At 37.9% G+C, this 27,326-nt stretch overlaps 2 protein-coding genes across 3 annotated transcripts in view; one reads left to right on the top strand and one right to left on the bottom strand.

The window, feature by feature from the left end:
* LOC145441855 (beta-hexosaminidase-like) overlaps positions 1-373 on the top strand; it is a 30,881-nt gene extending 30,508 nt beyond the window's left edge. The window contains exon 18 of the mRNA XM_080319806.1: positions 1-373. Within this exon, the coding sequence (XP_080175932.1) occupies positions 1-265 (265 nt within the window). The 3' untranslated portion in view covers positions 266-373.
* On the bottom strand, positions 258-27,326 carry LOC145441856 (uncharacterized). 2 transcript variants are annotated; one of them, XM_080319807.1, is made up of 16 exons: positions 26,970-27,326; positions 25,641-25,726; positions 25,043-25,159; positions 24,826-24,967; positions 22,920-23,071; positions 22,164-22,275; positions 21,711-21,840; positions 5,198-5,236; positions 5,084-5,131; positions 3,825-3,967; positions 3,665-3,763; positions 2,673-2,831; positions 1,955-2,067; positions 1,667-1,831; positions 1,320-1,415; positions 258-534 (listed from the first exon to the last, which is right to left on the bottom strand). In XM_080319807.1, the coding sequence occupies exons 1-16, from the start codon at positions 27,085-27,087 to the stop codon at positions 460-462; spliced, it is 1,794 nt and encodes a 597-aa protein (XP_080175933.1). In that variant the 5' UTR covers positions 27,088-27,326; the 3' UTR covers positions 258-459. The 2 variants fall into 2 exon arrangements, with proteins under 2 accessions (XP_080175933.1, XP_080175934.1); XM_080319808.1 differs by lacking the exons at positions 5,084-5,131; positions 5,198-5,236.

Here is a 27,326-nt window from a genome sequence, read left to right on the forward strand (position 1 = left end):
ATCTACCAACAACGGATTGGTCGCAAATATTCAATTCCCAGGATTAGCAATGACGTATGCTACATCCGACGAACCGAATGAGTGGAAGACGTATGACGCGCCAGTTTCACACAAAGGCGTCGTTCGCTTTCGAGCGCATTCGAAGGATAAATCCAGGACAAGTCGCGTGATCTCAACTACATATTCGAGCTCCCCCGCAATCCACATCCACATCCTCACCGTCGTGTTTAGCATCGTTGGACTGTATCTCGCATTGCAATTTTGATGTATCTTTCTATATGCGGACAGCGTTTTATAATTGCACTGTAGTAGGCCCTACACATTACAAACACGATAATTTCAAACGCAATTAAAGTCTTCAGAAATCCGTGTAGCACCGCGTGCAGCTGCGTTGGTTCGGAATGATACCGCCAGGCAAAAGGCAGCTCTATTTGAGATAGCCTCTTCATTCAATATAGGTTATGACGAGTCCGTAAATTCGCGGTATTCGATTGATGTGGCTCCGTTGTTTGAGAGAATAATGTCGTTTCCGCACTGAAAAATTGAGGTGCTAATGAATGTCAGGGAATGATTTTTATCATGCAAGCAGGGCTGTACCGAGTTACGAGTCAATCATACTCTTACAGTTTTAACTCAAGTCATTTTCGATTCATCAGCAAGTCAATTCAGACTAATTGACCTCCAAGGTCGTATCGATCATCCCCATCCTACACCAAATACTGTGCTGCATGTTTTCGACGCCGTAATTGCTGCCGCCTGTTCGTTTTGTAATTTGGTTTGATAAAAAATAAAGACTCTCTCAAGTCCACATCGGGGTGAGGCGGGTCTAGTCCGAGTCACAGTTACTGAGTTTATACTGTTCAGTTTCGAGTTCCAATAATGTTCCACCCATGTTTTTCCAACTCTGCTTGGGCGATATCTAATGCCTCACATTCATAATATGACAATTGTTCTCATTCTTAACAGTTTCTGGCCCTACTGTACTGATAGACGAAATACCAATAATGTTGCAGTTTACTATTCTTCGAAGTTAAAATGAAATGCTTGTCTTGGCCGTCCGAGTCTAGAGTCATATATATGACCTGCTGGTCGGGTCATGCGCAATTAATACTCAAATACACGTCGAATCAATACACGAATTGACCCAAGTCGAGTCGAATCATTTTCCGTATTTAAGAAAATGACTCGATTCAAGTCGACTCACCTAAAAAATCGCGACCCAAGACATTACAACCAGGCATGCAAGACATACATCCGGTTGAGTAAATAATAAACTCGCCTTAGCCAACTTGCATCGCGATTCACATAAGTAAACCCACCTTCGATATTTTAACTTTCGGCAGCGCCAGGTAAACAGACTTTTGGAATTGAACCAGCTTCTTAGGCGACCAGGACACGACGAAATTGTTTTTCCTCTGCAACAAAAAGTGAATTGATGTTTCTACCAACAGTCAAATTGAATCGCCCTCAGCTCTGTCATATAACTTACGTAAATTGTTAACAAAATTAGCACTTCAGTGCATAAAACTATGCCTCCGAGCTTTGAAGAAAAACGTTTAACTGAATGCAGATCGATTAAAATAGTGATCCGGGTTTATTAATATTTGAATGAGTATCAAATCGGTTTTGATGCGATGTTGAACTCTGTACTTTGTCGAAAATATACCTTCATGATATTTTTGAATGTCCTTATTGTATTTTCCGTCGCTGTCTGGTCGGTTGAGTCAACTTCACCCAGTGAAAGGATACGGTCTTCGAATACAACCTTCTTCATTTCTTCGGTGCAAATGAAGATTACATTTTGAGTTGACTCTACATTATGATCAAAACCCTGTGAAATTCAAAATTCTATATTTACGCGTGCAAAAAAGTACACATGATGCATATATTATATACAAGGTAAAACATGAAATATTAGTTGACAAAAAGATGACATCATCAAGTATACACACACCATGTAGCTTGAATAGCTCTCCATATCATTCTTCACTAATATATCTCTGCTCAATATTATCACCAAACTCATGCTTGATTTTATCGCCTCTTTGATATTCTCCGGTGCAGGAACTGTAATAACAGCACTCAATCAATCAATCAATCAATCAGTTTTGTTTATATTTTCATCATTTCAAAACATCACATGACCGAGATACAAGGAAAAGATAGGAAAGTGTCGAAACAACTTGGAGTAGCCTTTAAGATCAGACACCCACCTTAGCCTAGGCGATGTAAAGAAGAGGCATGCACACTGAATGAAAAGTATAATGCAGAGAATATAAGATGCAAGCGACAAAATGAGGTGGCATGTGGCGGAGTACGAGGTCGATGTTTGGTCGTGGTCCGGTAATCCTGAAGGCTGGCTAGTATTCATTCGGAAACAAAATTTGCAGCATATCTGTGTTGCATTTTATCACCGAGTAATCCGATGTGACTACACTTATATATGACTCTTGGAGTTCGTAAAATACACTGCTACCGACAGCCAGAATGCCTGCCATCATTTACGTTTGGATTGATAACTTCATCTAAGCAGAAATTTAATCTTGATAGGTCAATGGTCACAGAGATGTCACCACGACGAGAATAGAGCAGCTTTGGGCATAAGAAGGCATATACAGTTGAAATTGGAAAACGGACACGTTCTTATATATAAACAATCATAATATTACGACCTTCTTGATTCATTGACGTAGAAAATAGGTTGAGATCGGTGTAGCGAATATTTCGTAATGACAACCATTCCGTCAGATCTTTGAGGGGATTTTCATCTGGACTTGCACGGAAGACGTCGCCAGAGTAAACCAGAAAAGCAATCGATGTGTCTTCGGGAACTGTAAAATAATGATCTGTCTGCAGTTGTGACTTTTGGATCCAATCAATGTTTGGGAAATTTAGTTAACATCTAGTGTATGGAGACGTCTCCACGAGTACATCACTGAACTGAGAGGAAATAATAGTAGTAATTATATTGGATGCTGGTGCCAATTATCTCTGTGTTGCGTTGCAATTTAGGACCCGCGCTACGAAGCTAATGTCTTCCCGCACAAACGTATCTCGGGGAGACCAGAGCAGACAAACACAAACACAAAATGTTGAACTTCTCAAAATTAGATTGGAATTAGAATGACTGAATTCGCAAAAACTTGGAAATTGAGCTAAATTCCGAATTGCAAGGAAATACAACAAAAACAACTTCAGTTCATATCAAATCACACGCACACACACATACACACACATACATACACACATACACACAACGCACACACACATACATACACATACACATACACACATACACACAAACAGACACACACACACACAGACACGTATGTCTGTACTGCACACCAAGCTTGCCTCGCTTCACACTACACGCAGTTCTCCTGTAGCATTTTCTGGAAAACCAGAAATTATCTAGCATTAAAATTAGAGAGATTACCGGCAATTTGCTCTAATTCGACAACTAGAATGATCCAGTTGTCCAAGTCTGTACCAGAGCATTTATGCTGCAGAAAGGTATTACGGATTTGCGTAAAAGTTTGGCTCTGCTTACATCCCGCATCATTGTTGGTCAATGGTCATTAGGGCACTAATTGCAATGGCACTCTAGGCGTAGCCTATACTACTGCGATCGCGCAATACCTCTACCGTTGTTTTCATTACTTACCTTGGATTGGCTTCTTCAAGTATTTCTTTATGGAATATTGGATATGTGTTGACCGTCGGTAAACTATTACGATTGCTAGTATGAAAATCAACAGACTAACTGAAATACAACAGAGTTAGACGTAGGCTACACCGAGTACGATTGAATTGAACCGTCTCACCCCCAATTATCACTGCTAGTAGCCATGGTTGCACGTGTTCCTTCTCAGACTTCTTGATGGCAACTGTGAAATATGCTAGAGCAGTCCTGCCCCTGCTTGCCACGGAGCAACTGTAATTCCCGCTATCTGCAGTATCTACGCCACTGCAAAACAAAAATCCGATGCGTTTTACATGGATGAGAATCAATCGTTATATAGTATATGCCGTGTTACAAGTGTGCATGAAGATATCTATTAGCATGGCTTTTTATTGTTTGTATGTTTCATAATCGACCGCAACAACATCTCTACATATTCCAAATTTGCACATTGCACAGAGCACAGAACAATCTCAATATGCCATAATAAAACGTGATATGTATATTTAACTACGAAAGATGGGAGGGAAAGACTTCAACAAGGACGTGCCAACTGCGATACAGTATATGACGTAACCAATGATTCCGACAAAAATTTTTAAATCCGAAATTCAGAAATTACTTTTTCAAAGTAACTCTATACACTTAGTTAAATGCTATTCTTAACTATCATCGATGAACGTAAAACGAATCACAGCGGTCATTCCGATATTCCCATTCAGTGACGTTTATAGCGCGGTTTTAAGTTTGTTTGTTTGAGGTGTTCATGGTGCTTGTCGACTACTATGGTCATTAGGGCTGTTCAAAAATAACCTTTTTTCCTGAATCTTGCTGGCTACGTGATTAGATCGTTAGGTTACCTTAAAAAACGACGCACACCAAATTTGAATTCATTCCAACCAATATTCGCTGGTTTCGTACAGTTTGAAAATTTTGAATTTGCCTAAAAATGTAAATTTGAACAATTTTTTTTTGCATTTTTAGACAAATTCAAAATTTTCAAACTGTGCGAAACAAGCGAATATTGGTTGGAATGAATTCAAATTTGGTGTGCGTCGTTTTTTAAGGCAACCTAACGATTTAATCACGTAACCAGCAAGATTCAGGAAAAAAAGGTTATTTTTGAACAGCCCTAATGGTCATTTACACCAGGCCAGTTTTCTTCGTTTTTATTCCATAGCTGCCGACTTGTAGCACGGCCCACTTCTAGGCTTTTTTTACCGCTTACACGGATGAGATGGCGAGAAGGAGTCTAGATAAACTTCCAACACTTAGGTAGGAATTCTTGAGTCGACTCGAACCCGCAACCCATTGATGCGTTGCAGCTGTGGATTACACCACTACGCTATCTCGCCACTGCAGCACGGTTTAGTGTATCCCGACATCCCGACGCAAATTCACCTAATATTGTACTCAATTTCCCACGACCCCGAGTTTCCTGGTACAAATCTGTAATACATATAACATTCAGGTAATGGTCGATCTTTTGGACCTTTTAATTCAAAGCATACTCACTTTGCAGTGTTGTCTCTGTAGCAAATTTCTTCTTTCTCTCTGCGAACAAGTATAGGTTTGTTTAGAGCAGTGGTTCACAACCTTTTCGACTCATTGTCCCTCATCAAGCTCGACACAAATCCCCCCCCATATTTTCGAAACCGAACAAGAGGACTTATAAAAGGGAAATTTGACCAAACTCTGATCGCTGGCGAAAAAAGGTCATTTTTTGGGCGTGACTCCCGAAACACCCATCTCCACGTATAATTGGTGGGATTTTACCTTTTTTCTAGTCAACTTTCGCGGCTGATCCAGAACAACCCGTTTTCCACGGGCATTTCGTGCCGACTAGTTAAATATAGCCGTTTCAACCTTTTCACCCCCGCTATCGCTTCCTTCCTTTTCACCCCCATTCGTTATTTTCATCCCCCTGTTTTTCAGAATCGCCCAATGCGGGTGACATCCCCCACGTTGGGAACCACGGGTTTAAAGCATAACGTAAATTTTATCAATGTTTAGGGCTACCGATAAAACTTAGATCTCTAAAATTCCACACAAGAGTAGTGTTATCATCCGTTTTTCATGCAGGCCAATCAGAGAGCGCCACGTCATCCTAAATGCCACGCCCATTTTCATGCCCTAAGGGTACATTCATCTGCTACGTCATCTGTGCCACATCATCAAGCGCCACGTCTACAGTGCCACATCATCCACCCATTGCTATATCATCGCTGCATTGATTGCCGCATCTTGATACTTTTCCCAGATATTCCATTATGTGTATTTAGGACTAATGGCATCCCTTCATATTTTTTAAACTTGATTTTATGTGTACAAGTTACGGTATCTCGGCGTCTTATAACGTAATAATGTAAGCTGTGTCGGGTGCTGCTATAATGTTAGGAGCGAATATAGTAGAAAGTCCACGTCTGGACACCTGTAAGCAGGTGCGCATACTATCGTGGTAAAACGCATAACAGATTTCACGCAAAAGTCGATATTGCTTTGTGATGATGTTGATGTTGTTAGAATATGTATGTTCACGAAGACTACGATATCGCACGGATAAATGCAACATCACTAATTAATTACTTGAATGCGACTTGATAATAATAATCCCTAGAATAATATAAAATGCGATTTTGAGTGCAGACAGATCGCGGTTTCGATTTCCGAGGTCTCCACATTTTAAGCCTTATTATCAGCTCGCAGTAAAACCGCTACCTGTATAATGTTTGCATGTCGAGTATAAGGGTATTTAACTCAGCACTAAAATGCCAACGGACTAGCCGCAGGGGCCCGGTTCTCGTCGCTATAATTAAACGAACACCTTCGCCGCAGGTACGCGATCCCCGACCTTATAATGATAGGGACAAATTAGCCGCATGAAAGCGAGTCTAATGAATATAACGACAGACAACAAGTTAGTTGAAAAATAAAACTAATCGTGACCGATGCAAGATGGCGTGAAACTGCGCTTTCGCTCGATTCTTGTAGTGACCACATTTCATACGATTCAGTCCTTTTCATGTCACTAGAATAAGGGTGATTAAACCGACAGTGAAACGCCGCCGGCGTCTTATAACGTAGTATTGTAAGCTGCGTCGCGTGCTGCTAGAATGTTAGGAGCGAATATAGCAGAAAGTCCACGTCTGTACACCTGTAAGCAGGTGCGCATACTACCGTAGTAAAACGCATAACAGAATTCACGCAAAAGTCGATATTGCTTTGTGATGATTTTGATGTTGTTCCATACCGATTGGGAAGATAGGACTCCGAATTTCCTAATCAACTACATAATCCCTAGTAACGTAGTCAGACGCATAACGGAATTTACGCAAAATCGGTATTGCTCTGCGATAATTTTGACCACTATGTTTTGATAATGACTTGCTTCCGAGAAATAAATAACATTCATTATACGTTAGATGATACTTTTCCTTGATATTCTATTATGTGTATTTAGGGCTAATGCGACATCACTATGTTGGCGACAGGCCTGACTTGAACACACTAATTTTGCGAATTAAACTTATCGCCCAACACGGACACTCAATGAAGAGCACCCTGGAGACCCACATAAATGCTCCACAATTCTTCTGTCTCCCCGGTAGGCGGTTATATCACTCTAGACCGGGGATAACTTATCCGTCCATAGTTTTTAAACTTGATCGTATGTCTACCAGTTACGGTTTCTGCAGTCTCCACATTTTACGTCTTATTTTCACTAGACGCAAACAAGCGATTCTCAAGCATAGAAACATAACTACTTACTGGAAAATCGTTACGTAGAAGTGGGGGTTAGTCTACGAACATAACCACTTACTTACTTTGAAATCTCTACTTGTACTTGTATTCGAGCGGAATTGCGATCGATGCATTAATGACTTCAATACTCCGTATTTTAAATTATCATCGCAAAGTGCACGGATTTCCATGTTGATCAAATACGAAAAACTTTGCTTGCTATCAGAGTTAGTAACTAAGCGCATAACAGTATTTACCCAAAAAATCGGTACTCCGAAAATTTTGTAAAGTAGAGCTTTTTGGTGTTGGACTCAAGTTCCAATGAACAAGCGTTCACGTAGGTTCGAGGTCTGAATGAGTCTTTTAAAGTAGATAGAAACGAAAAAACTAACCGAAAAAATTTACGAAGTTTGGATGCGGTATATTTAGGTTTTTTAAAAATTATTCATACCCACGATTCGAAATATTGTTAACTAACTTATGTTTTCGAGATAAGATAAGCGTGGAGTGTACAAATTTCGATGTTGCGCACATACCACAAACTTTGGTTGCTTTCAGAACTGGCAACTAAATGCAAGACAGACTTTACACAAAAGTAGCTATTCTGACAATTTTATCAAGTTAATAGTTTAAAACTTATACTTGAGCACTACGAAATGTACAAGTACTTTACCTTTACACGACGTTTTTTGTAAAATGAATACTAATTTTATTTAAAAAAAAATGAATAAGAGCGAAAAATTACATTTTATCCCGGAACGCAACACGAAAAATCGTACGAATTTGTAAACTACTTATTCATGACATAATAATAATTCTACTTGTATACTTTTTCTTATTTTATAACACTTTTAGTAGTACTTAACAGCTTCAGTTTTACATAAAATTCGGAATATAAACTAATCGAAAAATTCGGTAACCAATTTCGCATAGGCTATGCATACAAATGAGGAAAGTTACATCAACGCGTGTTACTAATTGTATTATATTGCTTGTAATTCATGCAAGTTTCGAAACTTCTACACTGAGTCTTTTAAAGCAGATAGAATCGAAAAAACTAATCGAAAATATTTACGAAGTTTGGATGCGGCATATTTAGGTTTTTAAAAATTATTCATACCCATTATTCGAAATATTCTTAACTAACTTATGTTTTCGACATAAGATAAGCGTGTAGTGTACAAATTTCGATATTGCGCAAATACCACAAACTTTGCTTGCTTTCAGAGCTGGCAACTAAATGCAAGACAGACTTTACCCAAAAGTTGCTATTCTGAAATTTTTGTCAAGGTAATAGTTTAAAAACTTATACTTCAGTACTACGAAATGTACAAGTACTTTACCTTTGCGCGACGTTTTTGTAAAATGAATACTAATTTTATTGAAAAATAAAAAAGAGCGAAAAATTGCATTTTATCCCGGAAGCCCATTTCACTCAATGTATCGATGCCTACGGTACTCTACAAAATTTTCTGATTAATTCTCCCTATGTTAATTTACCATAAGAAAGACAATTTGACTCCCAAAGTCCAAAATACTTGTTCGCTTGAGTTAAGTCGCAGCGCCTGGAGTGGAATTTTATAGTTCTTGTAAAAAGTTGTTTGTTCACAATATATGTTTAAGGTAGGTCTTACACATTCATGATTTAGTCCGAGTTTGTATTTTAGTAGTATATACTAATTTACGATACCGCATTTGTAATTTGTGCAAGAGTTGTATGCGCACAATATATGTTTATCATAATTCCTACACATTCAAGATTTCGTCCTAGTTTGTGTTTTAAAAAACATTATACCGACGTCGCGACATCTTTCAAAAACAAAAACCGTGGTCAATGCTTAAGAGAGCATTTTCGCTATTTTTCATCGCCATAAGTCATTCTGGACTGCGAAAACGTATTGTACGATATAGATGAAACTTTGGAAGATATCACACTCAATTTCGTAATGTATCTAGATAACTACTTTTATTAAACTCTTACATTTCTACTAAACTTATACACCGAATCTTGTGAAGTATAATAAAAAATGAGTAATCGACTTTACCTGATATTCTCGTACTACGAAACTGAAGAATGAATAGACGCGTTTTCAAAGATTTTTCCTTACATCAAAATAACTAGAATGTGTAACTACATTAAAAAACGTTCCTAACCCTTTACATACCAGCGATAAATCGTACAAGCACAAGTTTCGAGAATCGAGTTTTTTAAATAACGTGAAGATATCACACCACAAACTGCGCTAGCCTTCAAAGTTGATAAGTAAACAAGTACTTGCACTCCATCAGAATACTAAAGTAGCTTATCGCCTATATGTAGGCCTACCTAATACTAAAGTGTTTATAATTTCAGATCGCTTCAACTTCATGACATTTTCAGTATTAAACAGAAGTATAGACTTAGAATGCTAACTTTCTTCGTAAATAGCTACTTCTAGCTTAATTTAATATATTTATCTGATATCATTGCTTTACTTAATCTCTCCAAAATGTGCATTATACAAGTCCGTCACCATCGAATCCCTCTGGCTATAACTATCTGGCAGTATAATTGCGGCAAATACTCGAGTACTAATTTTAAAGTAGCTTAGGTATCTAAATGAGCTCTAGGACATTGTGATTATGCAGCATACCAAATTTCATCACACATTTCATGATGGAACAATTTTAAAACTAACGCAGTTCTATAGCAACTTTTGCCTAAATCTGTTTTCGGTAGCGTGTACCTATACATAGTCAGCTTTAATAACGGAATTACCATGCTAATATGTGACTCTTGACCTTGAAACTTGTTACGTAGTTGTAGGAAATTGTGATTATGCAGCATACAAAATTCCGTCGCACATTTCATGATGGAACAACTTTAAAACTAACGCGGCTCTACATCGACTTTTGGCGCACATCTGTTTTGCGGGAGCGTATAGCACGTACCTATACATAGGCAACTTTAATAACGGAATTACGATGCTTAACATTGAATCCCAACTCGAAACTTGATACGTAGTTGTAGGGCATTATCGCAATGCACCATGCTAAATTTCATCACGCATCTAATGATGGAACACCTTTAAAACTAACGCAGTCGAATACCGACTTTTACGCATATCTGTTTTGCGTGAACATAGCATATACCTATACTTAGTCAATTTTAATAGCAGAATCACCATGCTAAACATTGAATTCCCACCTTGAAAGTTGGTACGCGGTTACAGGACATTACAACAATGCACCATACCAAATTCCGTCGCACATTTCATGATGGAACAACTTTAAAACTAACGCGGCTCTACATCGACTTTTTGTGTATATATGTTTTGTGGGAGCGTATAATAACACATACCCATACATAGTCAATTTTAATAACGGAAATACCATGCTTAACATTGAATCCTAACTCGAAACTTGATACGTAGTTGTAGGACATTATGGCAATGCACCATACCAAATTTCGTCACACATTTCATGATGTAACACCTTTAAAACTAACGCAGTTCTCTACAGACTTTTGCGTAAATCTGTTTTTCGGTAGCGTAACACGTACCTATACATAGTAAGCTTTAATAACGGAAGTACCATGCTAATAATCAAATCCCCACCCTGAAACTTGGTACGCATGCAGTTGTAGGACATAATGAAAATACACCATACCAAATTTCGTCAGACATTTCATGATGTAACACCTTTAAAACCAACGCAGTTCTATACCGACTTTTGGCTAAATCTATTAGTCCGTAGCGTAGCACGTACCTATACAGTATACATAGTCAACTTTAATAACGGAATTACCATGTTGATAATCGACTCCCCACCTTGAAACTCGGTACGCAGTTGTAACACAATGCACCATGTCAAATTCGGTTACGCATTTCATGATTGAACAACTTTAAAACTAACGCAGTTCGACACCGACTTTTGCGAGAGCGTAGCATGTACCTATGCATAATCAACTTTAATAACGGAATTACCATGCTAAACATTGAATGCGCAACTTGAAAATTGGTTCACAGGTGTAGGACATTATGACAATGGAACATATCAAATTTCATCACACATTTCATGATGGAACACCTTTAAAACTAACGCAGTTCTATACCTATTTCGCGTGAATCTGTTTGCGGGAGCGTAGCACGTACCTATGCGTAGTCAACTTTAATGACGGAATTACAGATGTAATTTAGTTTCAACACTTTTACAATGATTCGTCTTGCTTCCTATAACATCCCACTCGAAGCCCTCGTTATTAGGCTATGATCTCAGCCTGAGCTATGTCTTGAAGCCTACGAGAATCTGCAAATTCTTTCGATTTATTCTGACAGTTTCAATTTAATATAAGGGAGCCGATTTCACTCAATGTATCGATGCCTACGGTACTCTACAAAATTTTCTGATCAATTCTCCCTATGTTAATTTATCATAAGAAAGATGATTTGACTCCTAAAGTACGAAATACTTGTTCGCTTGAGCTGAGCCGCAGCGCTTGGAGTGGAATTTTACGAGGTATGTGGACTCATTTCGAAGGGCTCTATGCCATATAGGAGCATACTTTACGCTCCAATTCGACTCCCACACATTCCATATAGTTACTAACAGAACCATTGAGTACCAGCCTTGAAATTTTGCGTAGCACTAGATGGCATGTATACAATTTCATGACATCCGACAGTACGACGGAGACTATCAAAATATTGACAGAAGCCCTCTATTCTTTTCTGAAATAATCAAGGTTTTATCAGAACTTCCCTTCATATAAACTCCAGCAGAATCACTAATAACCTCTCAAGTTTACTCAATTTACTCTAATTTGATACTCGAGTACTTAATCCCTATTTTCCGCAAGTATGATACAGGCTATCGCTCGATACTCAACGATTCGTAATTTTGCTGGACTACAAGTACAATTAGGGATTAAAAAGTAACTAATATAGGTGGTTATGTTTCTAGATTATTTACACTTCTATACTTACCGGTTTTTCAGGAGAAACAACCTACTTTTAGGACTTTATATTTTAAAGTAGTTTGAGGTTACGTTTGTATCACTTTGACAAGTGCTATCATCAAAAACTGCTTTTGCTAAACTCTTACGCTTTCACTAAACTTCTACACTGAATCTTGTAAAGTAGATAGAAGAGGAAAACTACTATCATAGGTAAGTGAGAAGCACGCAAATTTTGATTGCATACAAATGCCACATACCGCGCTAACTTTCAGAGTTGTTAAGTATAGAAGTACTCGTACTTCTTGAGAATACCCAAGTAGGTTTTTTGCCTACATGCACCAAATACTCTCAAGTCCTTATTGGAGTACATCAACTTCATGATAGCTACAGTATAAAACAGAAATAGACCTAGAGTACTAACGTTTTACTTACTCGGAAATGACTGCTTCTATCTTATTTTAAAAGATTCCTCGCTCGGAGCGAAATTTTATGGGGTTTTGGATAATATCCAAGATGTAGGCTCACTTTGAAGGGTACTTCGTAAAACTTAAATATTGCGCAGTGAGAGTTCGCAAATTCTCGAAGTATTTTTGTTATTTTTATTGCGATAAGTCATTCTGCGACGCGAAAATGCGTCGTCGGATATAGATGAAACTAGCAGCACTCATCAAGACCACTGAAAACAGTACATTTCAACATTTAGTAGCAGTAAATTTCTAGTAAAGTACAAGAAGTGATGATTTCCGAGCGAGTTAAAAAGTAAGTATTGAAGGTATAGTTTGCTCGAAAACCGTAGAACTCCGCAATAGAAGTAGATGCAATGTAAATAGTTAATCACTTCATTTAGTATAGCGCAAGCAGGCCAAACCTATACTTGAGTACTCCAAAGTGTACAAGTACTTCGCTATGTACTCCCTCCACGTAAAAAGTGACTATGGTTTAGAGTACTGTATCGGTACTTGACAGTTTCAGTTTTAGATAAAATTCAGTAAGACTTTAAATTTTAAAGTAGTTTGAGCTTACGTTTGTATCACCTTGACAAGTAACATTATCAGACATGAAAATGATATTATAACCTAATACAGAAGTTAACACACGTCAATGTGCTTCGGAATTCACGAGAAATTGCTCACTAAGAGAAGTATATTCTTGTATACACAATAGTGGAGAGAATCTTCAAAATGTAGTAAGCAGGCCGATGGGTATTCGTTGAGTTGTATAAGCATAAAAAAACATTCCCGCGCGCTCCTAAACCTAACACTTCCTAATCCACCACCACCTAATACTAAGACGCGCGCGGGAATGTTTTTTTATGCTTATACAACTCAACGAATACCCATCGGCCTGCTTACTGCATTTTGAAGATTCTCTCCACTATTGTGTATACAAGAATATACTTCTCTTAGTGAGCAATTTCTCGTGAATTCCGAAGCACATTGACGTATGTTAACTTCTGTATTAGGTTATAATATCATTTTCATGTCTGATAATGTTACTTGTCAAGGTGATACAAACGTAAGCTCAAACTACTTTAAAATTTAAAGTCTTACTGAATTTTATCTAAAACTGAAACTGTCAAGTACCGATACAGTACTCTAAACCATAGTCACTTTTTACGTGGAGGGAGTACATAGCGAAGTACTTGTACACTTTGGAGTACTCAAGTATAGGTTTGGCCTGCTTGCGCTATACTAAATGAAGTGATTAACTATTTACATTGCATCTACTTCTATTGCGGAGTTCTACGGTTTTCGAGCAAACTATACCTTCAATACTTACTTTTTAACTCGCTCGGAAATCATCACTTCTTGTACTTTACTAGAAATTTACTGCTACTAAATGTTGAAATGTACTGTTTTCAGTGGTCTTGATGAGTGCTGCTAGTTTCATCTATATCCGACGACGCATTTTCGCGTCGCAGAATGACTTATCGCAATAAAAATAACAAAAATACTTCGAGAATTTGCGAACTCTCACTGCGCAATATTTAAGTTTTACGAAGTACCCTTCAAAGTGAGCCTACATCTTGGATATTATCCAAAACCCCATAAAATTTCGCTCCGAGCGAGGAATCCTTTAAAATAAGATAGAAGCAGTCATTTCCGAGTAAGTAAAACGTTAGTACTCTAGGTCTATTTCTGTTTTATACTGTAGCTATCATGAAGTTGATGTACTCCAATAAGGACTTGAGAGTATTTGGTGCATGTATGCAAAAAACCTACTTGGGTATTCTCAAGAAGTACGAGTACTTCTATACTTAACAACTCTGAAAGTTAGCGCGGTATGTGGCATTTGTATGCAATCAAAATTTGCGTGCTTCTCACTTACCTATGATAGTAGTTTTCCTCTTCTATCTACTTTACAAGATTCAGTGTAGAAGTTTAGTGAAAGCGTAAGAGTTTAGCAAAAGCAGTTTTTGATGATAGCACTTGTCAAAGTGATACAAACGTAACCTCAAACTACTTTAAAATATAAAGTCCTAAAAGTAGGTTGTTTCTCCTGAAAAACCGGTAAGTATAGAAGTGTAAATAATCTAGAAACATAACCACCTATATTAGTTACTTTTTAATCCCTAATTGTACTTGTATTCCAGCAAAATTACGAATCGTTGAGTATCGAGCGATAGCCTGTATCATACTTGCGGAAAATAGGGATTAAATACTCGAGTATCAAATTAGAGTAAATTGAGTAAACTTGAGAGGTTATTAGTGATTCTGCTGGAGTTTATATGAAGGGAAGTTCTGATAAAACCTTGATTATTTCAGAAAAGAATAGAGGGCTTCTGTCAATATTTTGATAGTCTCCGTCGTACTGTCGGATGTCATAAAATTGTATACATGCCATCTAGTGCTACGCAAAATTTCAAGGCTGGTACTCAATGGTTCTGTTAGTAACTATATGGAATGTGTGGGAGTCGAATTGGAGCGTAAAGTATGCTCCTATGGCATAGAGCCCTTCGAAATGAGTCCACATACCTCGTAAAATTCCACTCCAAGCGCTGCGGCTCAGCTCAAGCGAACAAGTATTTCGTACTTCAGGAGTCAAATCATCTTTCTTATGATAAATTAACATAGGGAGAATTGATCAGAAAATTTTGTAGAGTACCGTAGGCATCGATACATTGAGTGAAATCGGCTCCCTTATATTAAATTGAAACTGTCAGAATAAATCGAAAGAATTTGCAGATTCTCGTAGGCTTCAAGACATAGCTCAGGCTGAGATCATAGCCTAATAACGAGGGCTTCGAGTGGGATGTTATAGGAAGCAAGACGAATCATTGTAAAAGTGTTGAAACTAAATTACATCTGTAATTCCGTCATTAAAGTTGACTACGCATAGGTACGTGCTACGCTCCCGCAAACAGATTCACGCGAAATAGGTATAGAACTGCGTTAGTTTTAAAGGTGTTCCATCATGAAATGTGTGATGAAATTTGATATGTTCCATTGTCATAATGTCCTACACCTGTGAACCAATTTTCAAGTTGCGCATTCAATGTTTAGCATGGTAATTCCGTTATTAAAGTTGATTATGCATAGGTACATGCTACGCTCTCGCAAAAGTCGGTGTCGAACTGCGTTAGTTTTAAAGTTGTTCAATCATGAAATGCGTAACCGAATTTGACATGGTGCATTGTGTTACAACTGCGTACCGAGTTTCAAGGTGGGGAGTCGATTATCAACATGGTAATTCCGTTATTAAAGTTGACTATGTATACTGTATAGGTACGTGCTACGCTACGGACTAATAGATTTAGCCAAAAGTCGGTATAGAACTGCGTTGGTTTTAAAGGTGTTACATCATGAAATGTCTGACGAAATTTGGTATGGTGTATTTTCATTATGTCCTACAACTGCATGCGTACCAAGTTTCAGGGTGGGGATTTGATTATTAGCATGGTACTTCCGTTATTAAGGCTTACTATGTATAGGTACGTGCTACGCTACCGAAAAACAGATTTACGCAAAAGTCTGTAGAGAACTGCGTTAGTTTTAAAGGTGTTACATCATGAAATGTGTGACGAAATTTGGTATGGTGCATTGCCATAATGTCCTACAACTACGTATCAAGTTTCGAGTTAGGATTCAATGTTAAGCATGGTATTTCCGTTATTAAAATTGACTATGTATGGGTATGTGTTATTATACGCTCCCACAAAACATATATACACAAAAAGTCGATGTAGAGCCGCGTTAGTTTTAAAGTTGTTCCATCATGAAATGTGCGACGGAATTTGGTATGGTGCATTGTTGTAATGTCCTGTAACCGCGTACCAACTTTCAAGGTGGGAATTCAATGTTTAGCATGGTGATTCTGCTATTAAAATTGACTAAGTATAGGTATATGCTATGTTCACGCAAAACAGATATGCGTAAAAGTCGGTATTCGACTACGTTAGTTTTAAAGGTGTTCCATCATTAGATGCGTGATGAAATTTAGCATGGTGCATTGCGATAATGCCCTACAACTACGTATCAAGTTTCGAGTTGGGATTCAATGTTAAGCATCGTAATTCCGTTATTAAAGTTGCCTATGTATAGGTACGTGCTATACGCTCCCGCAAAACAGATGTGCGCCAAAAGTCGATGTAGAGCCGCGTTAGTTTTAAAGTTGTTCCATCATGAAATGTGCGACGGAATTTTGTATGCTGCATAATCACAATTTCCTACAACTACGTAACAAGTTTCAAGGTCAAGAGTCACATATTAGCATGGTAATTCCGTTATTAAAGCTGACTATGTATAGGTACACGCTACCGAAAACAGATTTAGGCAAAAGTTGCTATAGAACTGCGTTAGTTTTAAAATTGTTCCATCATGAAATGTGTGATGAAATTTGGTATGCTGCATAATCACAATGTCCTAGAGCTCATTTAGATACCTAAGCTACTTTAAAATTAGTACTCGAGTATTTGCCGCAATTATACTGCCAGATAGTTATAGCCAGAGGGATTCGATGGTGACGGACTTGTATAATGCACATTTTGGAGAGATTAAGTAAAGCAATGATATCAGATAAATATATTAAATTAAGCTAGAAGTAGCTATTTACGAAGAAAGTTAGCATTCTAAGTCTATACTTCTGTTTAATACTGAAAATGTCATGAAGTTGAAGCGATCTGAAATTATAAACACTTTAGTATTAGGTAGGCCTACATATAGGCGATAAGCTACTTTAGTATTCTGATGGAGTGCAAGTACTTGTTTACTTATCAACTTTGAAGGCTAGCGCAGTTTGTGGTGTGATATCTTCACGTTATTTAAAAAACTCGATTCTCGAAACTTGTGCTTGTACGATTTATCGCTGGTATGTGAAGGGTTAGGAACGTTTTTTAATGTAGTTACACATTCTAGTTATTTTGATGTAAGGAAAAATCTTTGAAAACGCGTCTATTCATTCTTCAGTTTCGTAGTACGAGAATATCAGGTAAAGTCGATTACTCATTTTTTATTATACTTCACAAGATTCGGTGTATAAGTTTAGTAGAAATGTAAGAGTTTAATAAAAGTAGTTATCTAGATACATTACGAAATTGAGTGTGATATCTTCCAAAGTTTCATCTATATCGTACAATACGTTTTCGCAGTCCAGAATGACTTATGGCGATGAAAAATAGCGAAAATGCTCTCTTAAGCATTGACCACGGTTTTTGTTTTTGAAAGATGTCGCGACGTCGGTATAATGTTTTTTAAAACACAAACTAGGACGAAATCTTGAATGTGTAGGAATTATGATAAACATATATTGTGCGCATACAACTCTTGCACAAATTACAAATGCGGTATCGTAAATTAGTATATACTACTAAAATACAAACTCGGACTAAATCATGAATGTGTAAGACCTACCTTAAACATATATTGTGAACAAACAACTTTTTACAAGAACTATAAAATTCCACTCCAGGCGCTGCGACTTAACTCAAGCGAACAAGTATTTTGGACTTTGGGAGTCAAATTGTCTTTCTTATGGTAAATTAACATAGGGAGAATTAATCAGAAAATTTTGTAGAGTACCGTAGGCATCGATACATTGAGTGAAATGGGCTTCCGGGATAAAATGCAATTTTTCGCTCTTTTTTATTTTTCAATAAAATTAGTATTCATTTTACAAAAACGTCGCGCAAAGGTAAAGTACTTGTACATTTCGTAGTACTGAAGTATAAGTTTTTAAACTATTACCTTGACAAAAATTTCAGAATAGCAACTTTTGGGTAAAGTCTGTCTTGCATTTAGTTGCCAGCTCTGAAAGCAAGCAAAGTTTGTGGTATTTGCGCAATATCGAAATTTGTACACTACACGCTTATCTTATGTCGAAAACATAAGTTAGTTAAGAATATTTCGAATAATGGGTATGAATAATTTTTAAAAACCTAAATATGCCGCATCCAAACTTCGTAAATATTTTCGATTAGTTTTTTCGATTCTATCTGCTTTAAAAGACTCAGTGTAGAAGTTTCGAAACTTGCATGAATTACAAGCAATATAATACAATTAGTAACACGCGTTGATGTAACTTTCCTCATTTGTATGCATAGCCTATGCGAAATTGGTTACCGAATTTTTCGATTAGTTTATATTCCGAATTTTATGTAAAACTGAAGCTGTTAAGTACTACTAAAAGTGTTATAAAATAAGAAAAAGTATACAAGTAGAATTATTATTATGTCATGAATAAGTAGTTTACAAATTCGTACGATTTTTCGTGTTGCGTTCCGGGATAAAATGTAATTTTTCGCTCTTATTCATTTTTTTTTAAATAAAATTAGTATTCATTTTACAAAAAACGTCGTGTAAAGGTAAAGTACTTGTACATTTCGTAGTGCTCAAGTATAAGTTTTAAACTATTAACTTGATAAAATTGTCAGAATAGCTACTTTTGTGTAAAGTCTGTCTTGCATTTAGTTGCCAGTTCTGAAAGCAACCAAAGTTTGTGGTATGTGCGCAACATCGAAATTTGTACACTCCACGCTTATCTTATCTCGAAAACATAAGTTAGTTAACAATATTTCGAATCGTGGGTATGAATAATTTTTAAAAAACCTAAATATACCGCATCCAAACTTCGTAAATTTTTTCGGTTAGTTTTTTCGTTTCTATCTACTTTAAAAGACTCATTCAGACCTCGAACCTACGTGAACGCTTGTTCATTGGAACTTGAGTCCAACACCAAAAAGCTCTACTTTACAAAATTTTCGGAGTACCGATTTTTTGGGTAAATACTGTTATGCGCTTAGTTACTAACTCTGATAGCAAGCAAAGTTTTTCGTATTTGATCAACATGGAAATCCGTGCACTTTGCGATGATAATTTAAAATACGGAGTATTGAAGTCATTAATGCATCGATCGCAATTCCGCTCGAATACAAGTACAAGTAGAGATTTCAAAGTAAGTAAGTGGTTATGTTCGTAGACTAACCCCCACTTCTACGTAACGATTTTCCAGTAAGTAGTTATGTTTCTATGCTTGAGAATCGCTTGTTTGCGTCTAGTGAAAATAAGACGTAAAATGTGGAGACTGCAGAAACCGTAACTGGTAGACATACGATCAAGTTTAAAAACTATGGACGGATAAGTTATCCCCGGTCTAGAGTGATATAACCGCCTACCGGGGAGACAGAAGAATTGTGGAGCATTTATGTGGGTCTCCAGGGTGCTCTTCATTGAGTGTCCGTGTTGGGCGATAAGTTTAATTCGCAAAATTAGTGTGTTCAAGTCAGGCCTGTCGCCAACATAGTGATGTCGCATTAGCCCTAAATACACATAATAGAATATCAAGGAAAAGTATCATCTAACGTATAATGAATGTTATTTATTTCTCGGAAGCAAGTCATTATCAAAACATAGTGGTCAAAATTATCGCAGAGCAATACCGATTTTGCGTAAATTCCGTTATGCGTCTGACTACGTTACTAGGGATTATGTAGTTGATTAGGAAATTCGGAGTCCTATCTTCCCAATCGGTATGGAACAACATCAAAATCATCACAAAGCAATATCGACTTTTGCGTGAATTCTGTTATGCGTTTTACTACGGTAGTATGCGCACCTGCTTACAGGTGTACAGACGTGGACTTTCTGCTATATTCGCTCCTAACATTCTAGCAGCACGCGACGCAGCTTACAATACTACGTTATAAGACGCCGGCGGCGTTTCACTGTCGGTTTAATCACCCTTATTCTAGTGACATGAAAAGGACTGAATCGTATGAAATGTGGTCACTACAAGAATCGAGCGAAAGCGCAGTTTCACGCCATCTTGCATCGGTCACGATTAGTTTTATTTTTCAACTAACTTGTTGTCTGTCGTTATATTCATTAGACTCGCTTTCATGCGGCTAATTTGTCCCTATCATTATAAGGTCGGGGATCGCGTACCTGCGGCGAAGGTGTTCGTTTAATTATAGCGACGAGAACCGGGCCCCTGCGGCTAGTCCGTTGGCATTTTAGTGCTGAGTTAAATACCCTTATACTCGACATGCAAACATTATACAGGTAGCGGTTTTACTGCGAGCTGATAATAAGGCTTAAAATGTGGAGACCTCGGAAATCGAAACCGCGATCTGTCTGCACTCAAAATCGCATTTTATATTATTCTAGGGATTATTATTATCAAGTCGCATTCAAGTAATTAATTAGTGATGTTGCATTTATCCGTGCGATATCGTAGTCTTCGTGAACATACATATTCTAACAACATCAACATCATCACAAAGCAATATCGACTTTTGCGTGAAATCTGTTATGCGTTTTACCACGATAGTATGCGCACCTGCTTACAGGTGTCCAGACGTGGACTTTCTACTATATTCGCTCCTAACATTATAGCAGCACCCGACACAGCTTACATTATTACGTTATAAGACGCCGAGATACCGTAACTTGTACACATAAAATCAAGTTTAAAAAATATGAAGGGATGCCATTAGTCCTAAATACACATAATGGAATATCTGGGAAAAGTATCAAGATGCGGCAATCAATGCAGCGATGATATAGCAATGGGTGGATGATGTGGCACTGTAGACGTGGCGCTTGATGATGTGGCACAGATGACGTAGCAGATGAATGTACCCTTAGGGCATGAAAATGGGCGTGGCATTTAGGATGACGTGGCGCTCTCTGATTGGCCTGCACGAAAAACGGATGATAACACTACTCACAAGTTCACGAATACAATGCTTTGTTGTATGAGATATATATACAATTATACAATGTATTCTTAAGATATAAGTAATGCTATCCTGACAAATCTCGTGAATGAATATTGCACAGCCACATGTTACGGGTCTTTCTTACTCAACATATGAGCTGCATGCGCGTAAAAGTCACATGAAATAACTTTGAGCACCTGTACCAATTTACGAGTGGTGGATGATCATCCGGGACTTTCACGTTGCATTTCAGGATCAAATCCCCACCAGGCACAGTTTCATAGACGCGTTGACTTGATTGAATTGTAGGAACGTGAATCGAGGAATCTGAGAGGAATACCAACCAGGTATGGAATGATCATCGGAATTGTCTCGATCACAAAGCGGCAGCATCCCTTTCTCGTTATCATACGTGCATTGACAACCATGGCTAATGATCATAATATAGAAGGCCTGACTTAGTTTATCTGAGACATCGGATACGCGTTTAATGCCGATTTGAGTAATGCGGCCCAATATCTTACATAATCAAAGTGGGTGTCTTCTAAATGGGCCTGGCGTAAATCAGCTGCACAATACCATGAAATAAAGACAAAAAGAATATAATGATGTGCAGTAGTTTACTGTACAATGCCCTAATAAATTGTTACCTTTCATAGATACTTTTGTCGGTTTCATTCCCGTAAAAACGTACTGCCGTTCCTTATATAAAATGGCGCAAAAATAAAGTCCGGAAGTTTCCGCTTGCGATGCATTCATGACCTGATATACGAAAATATCAGTTGGGAACACGGGATATATCTAAAAGACTTGAACTGACAAGTAGGCTGTCCAATACACGAATGCTAGACAGTTATCTTCACTCTTTGCATAGAGATTTTGGGTAGCTGTATGGAACTGACAATAAGCCTCACTATTAGGGTTGCATTTAAAACAAACGGTGTTTTAAAACAAAGGCCCACAATTTTGTTTTTTTTTAGTTGTACAGTCATGCCATAATTGTGTAAATACTTTCCAAAAAACATGTTGTATGAGCCTACGAACAATTACCAACCGATATAGCCGACGTATATATCGATATGGGATGGTTACAACCCTCAAAATAGTTAGCTCAACATTAATAGTGCAGATATTTCGTCAAAAGAGCTATATTTACCTTATATTTTCAAGTGTCAATGCCAATCCACTATGACGTCACAATTGATTATTCGTGATGTCATATGGCTTAAAAAAACAAATAAAAACAACAAAAATAAAAAACATGTTTCAAATAAGGGCCTTGTTTTAAACATGTTTGTTTTAAATTGATTTTTCTTTTAAATGCAACCCTATACTCACTATACGTTATTGTTACGGCAATCATTGCTTTGTGCAAATGTATTACTGTACATTGTAAACTACTATACCGTTATCCCGCCGAATTTGTAATTTTCATAATTGGAAGCGTACGAATATAACACCGTATCGCTTTCACTGATCCTTATGCAATCCCTGTAAAAGGCGAAGCTCATCTTTTCAAACGATTTCTTCTCCATTCTGCGGTGCGAATCACGAGGGCCTGCAAATAGAATGCCGTTTTATCATCTCGAAAATATGAATATAATAGTTTGTCTGTTTGTGTCCATCAACCGTAGCTCAATTTTCAGGCAAAAGAGCACAGCACGTTCTGAAATAGGCTACAATTGTAGGACAAAATAGTCCGCAGTAAAGCATCGCATAGGATCATGCTCTCAAATGGCTGCGGCCAATTTTTTTTCGTTTTGCCCTTCAATTTGAGACCACATCATTTTTTGAGTGCACTGTCCCTTTAAGAATGCAGGGTCCCGTAAAACTTATGGAAGCTACTATGTGGAAGCATTGTCACGATAATGTACCCAAGCAGAAGGATCGATTTGTGTGCGGTGCCAACTATACATCAGGTAGGCCTCTACACAGCTGTCATGCTGTTCCGTTTAATAGCAATGACAGTACGCCTTTGGAGAGGCTATCCCCTCATGCAATTTCAGTCTATGCACATTAGGACGTGACAAATAAATTACCGACAAATTGAAAGCAGACGGTTATTATGCGCTGAGAATGCATGGCTTTCTATAACTACCTAGTTTTAGATATCCCTGTGCAAATGTTAGCGACCTATGAAAATGTCTGGAAAATGTGCCGATCTATATAAAAATATTAGGTGGATGATGAACGCAGATCTGAACACCAAAATCCCAGACATGTCCCAATTACATCAATTGCCGTGGTGCAAAAAGTCTTTGACGCGACGAGCACCGCTAAATGAGTTTAAACTCAATCACTTGCAGCTACCGAATACACATGGAGACACAATAGGATTGGTCACTACATTCATCTTGAATTATGCAAACATTTTAACATCACCACTTCGACAAAAAATTGGTATGATTACAGCCCAGCACCAGTGACAGAAAACGAACAAGTAAAAATTCTGTGGGATGTACCAGTTATAACTGACCGCGAAATCAGGAGCAACCGCCCGGATATAATCGTCAAACTAAAAAAGAAAAGAGAATGCTTATTCATTGAACTGGCTGTCCCAGCTGATCACAACCTACTGCAAAAAGAATCAGAAAAATACTCCAAATACGCAGACCTCAAAATGGAATGTGAGAAAATGTGGCGATGCAAAATAAACATTGTACCGATAGTCATTGGTGCTACAGGGGTCGTGAGCAAAAAACTCATGAGGCATATCCAACAGATTCCGGGTAACGTTCGATTCGACATGATCCAGAAAATCACAGTATTGGGCACTGTGCACATTCTTCGGAAGGCCTTGAATGCACCACTGGACTAAAATTACACTTGTGAATCACAGCATAATTTCTGTAATTTCGATTCTTCATCTTCAATCATCTCTACCTCTGCTCTGTAACCCTTGCCAATTCTTCATCTGCTGCAATTCTGTAATCTGACTTCTCCGTGTATTGCATAGGAATAACAATTTGAATGTATTACTGAAATTTTAAAAATTTACTCCAATCTCGCCATTTTCCTTTGGGGGCAGGTTGCTCCCCGGATTATGTGTGTATCTACCAGTTTTACTGTGAATAAAGAATATAATAATAATAACAACAACAACAACATCGTGACACATGGAAACTGGAAACCCTAGTATAGTAGACCAAATGGAAGACCCAGTAATTATTTTAAATAAAATCATCGCATTCATGATTATAAATTTCCACATGATACATATAATTTGCTACCTATTCTTGAATGATGGAAATAAAATTCACATATACTCAATGGCAGTTTAATGAAAATGTTATTTGAACATCGCATATTTACCGAGACACGCCAAAGAAACGTCCTTGCCCGGTTTAACTGATAAACGTTTTGGTACTCGGTCTTCGAGTGCGACTCGACATATATTCAGCGGTTTCTCGGTTCTGATTATTATACGTCTCTGCCTCTCCTTTCGTTTATAAGTCTGTAGAGATAATTGAATTGTTATAATATCCAACCGGGTATCAATGCGTTGTATGTATACTTCTTTACGGCTTACCAATATTACTGAAAGCGTCTCGTTTTTCTCCGCATCAAAAACATAATATTTCCTTTTCGCCTGTCGCCACCTGATGGTGCTGTTGAATACCGTGTCAGAGGTTCGAATGATTTGGCACTTGGAAGACAATAGCAATCTATAGCTCGGATTTATCCGACATTCTTGAATCAGTCAGGGGAGTGAATACTAGAGGTGATCAGTAATGAAGTACTTCTAGTCAACGCTACACTTCTTAATGCTTTCTTACTCAAAAGGTTGTGTTTTTAGACGAATTCCACGTCTATTCAAACAGTAAAACTACTCATTTTTTTCAATTTTCAATTTTGAAAAGTAGTAAAAGTGGATTTGGGATATTTTTGCATCCTGTTTATGAGTGTAATCGTCATAAACTTCGGGTGATATTGTCTCTCTGTCGTGATTGCTAAATAGACATTCGAAGATTGCACCTTTTTGTGGTGTGATGATTGGTGTGTCATTGAACATTTGTTGCACACAATATCGACTCAACCGTGTACGCATAAATATATTTGCGTGCTCTTGTTATGCCATACAACGTTTCGTGTAATGCTTTTCTCTAGATGTGTTATATTTTACATACCCGGACAATATCTCCCCCTCGTGGGCGAATAGATCGTGGAAATGTCACCTTGCACGAGATGGAAACCGGGAGTCCTTCAAGAACATCTAAAATTGCGCATATGTTTTTATCTGGGTTGTATATAATTGGTAACAATCAACAACTGATCGATCATACAAGAGTCAGTTTTCACATTTCGATCATGCTATACAAGTATAGTATAGTAAAGTAGTGTAGAATAGTATAATTTGAAACAAGTAATAAATTGTGAAAACTTGGAAAATCGATCAAGTTGGAGAAAAGTCTACCGTGGAACTCGAAATTGTTATTATGAAATACGGGAATGTGACCGATAAATCGCTAGATTGAAATTCACGTTCTAGGTCACTACTCTTGTCGTCAGTTTAGGCCCTAAACTTGGGCACAAAGCGTACGCATTGTAAGCAAACTCAATCAATCAATCAATCAATCAATCATTTATTTGTCACACCAGTGAAAATCCGGTACGGACCAGGATGACGACGAGGGGCCGCAAGGCCTTAGTACACAGTCGCCACCTGTAAGTACACAATCGCCACCTGTAAACTCTCCGGCATGAATATTAATGGATCGAGTTATTCAAATCAACGATATTTACACCCTAGCGTAGCATATCGAAATCGGCAGTATGATTTGCATTTGGGATTAATGCACCGATTAAACGCCCTCTGAGCCGCAAACAAGGCATCAAAGACCCCTACCCCCGACAAAATGCGGTTTCGCTCATTCCATGGTCATCAGTTTCTTGGTAACGCGACATACGTTGTCAGAGTCAACTTTGTAGGAATTTCAAGACAGACACGATCAGTGAAAAAGTCGTTCAAGTCGACTTCTCTTCCGAAACACCGTACTTGTTTTGGTGCGATGCGCGCTTAAAATTGTAACGTCCTCGTGCGCTTTGAATGTGTGATCAATAAATATCGCTGTCGTTCGATTGAGTGGTTGGGAAGTTCGAAAGTTGAATGTTGCATAACAGTAGACATCTGCGGAGAGCGTTGGTGACGATTTTCGTTGAACGCGCCTGGTGCGACCGCGATCTTGCAAATAGCCATAAATATGAATTTAGCGCTATTTATTTACCAATTTTCCCATGCAGTGTTTTCGCGCCCACCATTACACCCAGTGCCCGCTAATAGCTCAATTTGCAGATAGCATTCATTCACGTTAACGTCCACAGGTGGCGATGACACTTATGTTAGAGTTAGGACTCATCGCACTAACTATTTCACCGTTAATTCATATCGCTCGACTTTTGTTAGCTATAATATCATTACCATATCCAACGTAGAAGTCATAGAAGAATAAACTTACTTTTCGCACACGATAATCTGAGACATAATAGTAGGAAGAAAACCAGGAATCGTGCCATTGATGTACGAGCGAGACATTGACGAACTACTCGATCCAGATATGGATCCAAAACCACCATCAACTCCGTTCTAGTGGAACGAATTTAGGCAATATTGGCCGAGGGAAATAATGGGTTCTACCAAGCTATCTTTAAACTCTTTCCCAATTAAGAAGCACTGACCTATCCTATCTCAACTGTGAGCAGATAGTATCATCAACGACTTGTTTCGTCTCTGCGGGTAGGCCTGTTGCGCCGCGGTAACTATATGCGTTAACTAAATCTAATTCCATATTCAGATTTCCCATTGCCATTTTGAA

This window comes from Botryllus schlosseri, chromosome 6 (assembly GCF_051294905.1).
Source record: "Botryllus schlosseri isolate E-star chromosome 6, Bs_hap1, whole genome shotgun sequence".
Taxonomy (NCBI): domain Eukaryota; kingdom Metazoa; phylum Chordata; class Ascidiacea; order Stolidobranchia; family Styelidae; genus Botryllus; species Botryllus schlosseri.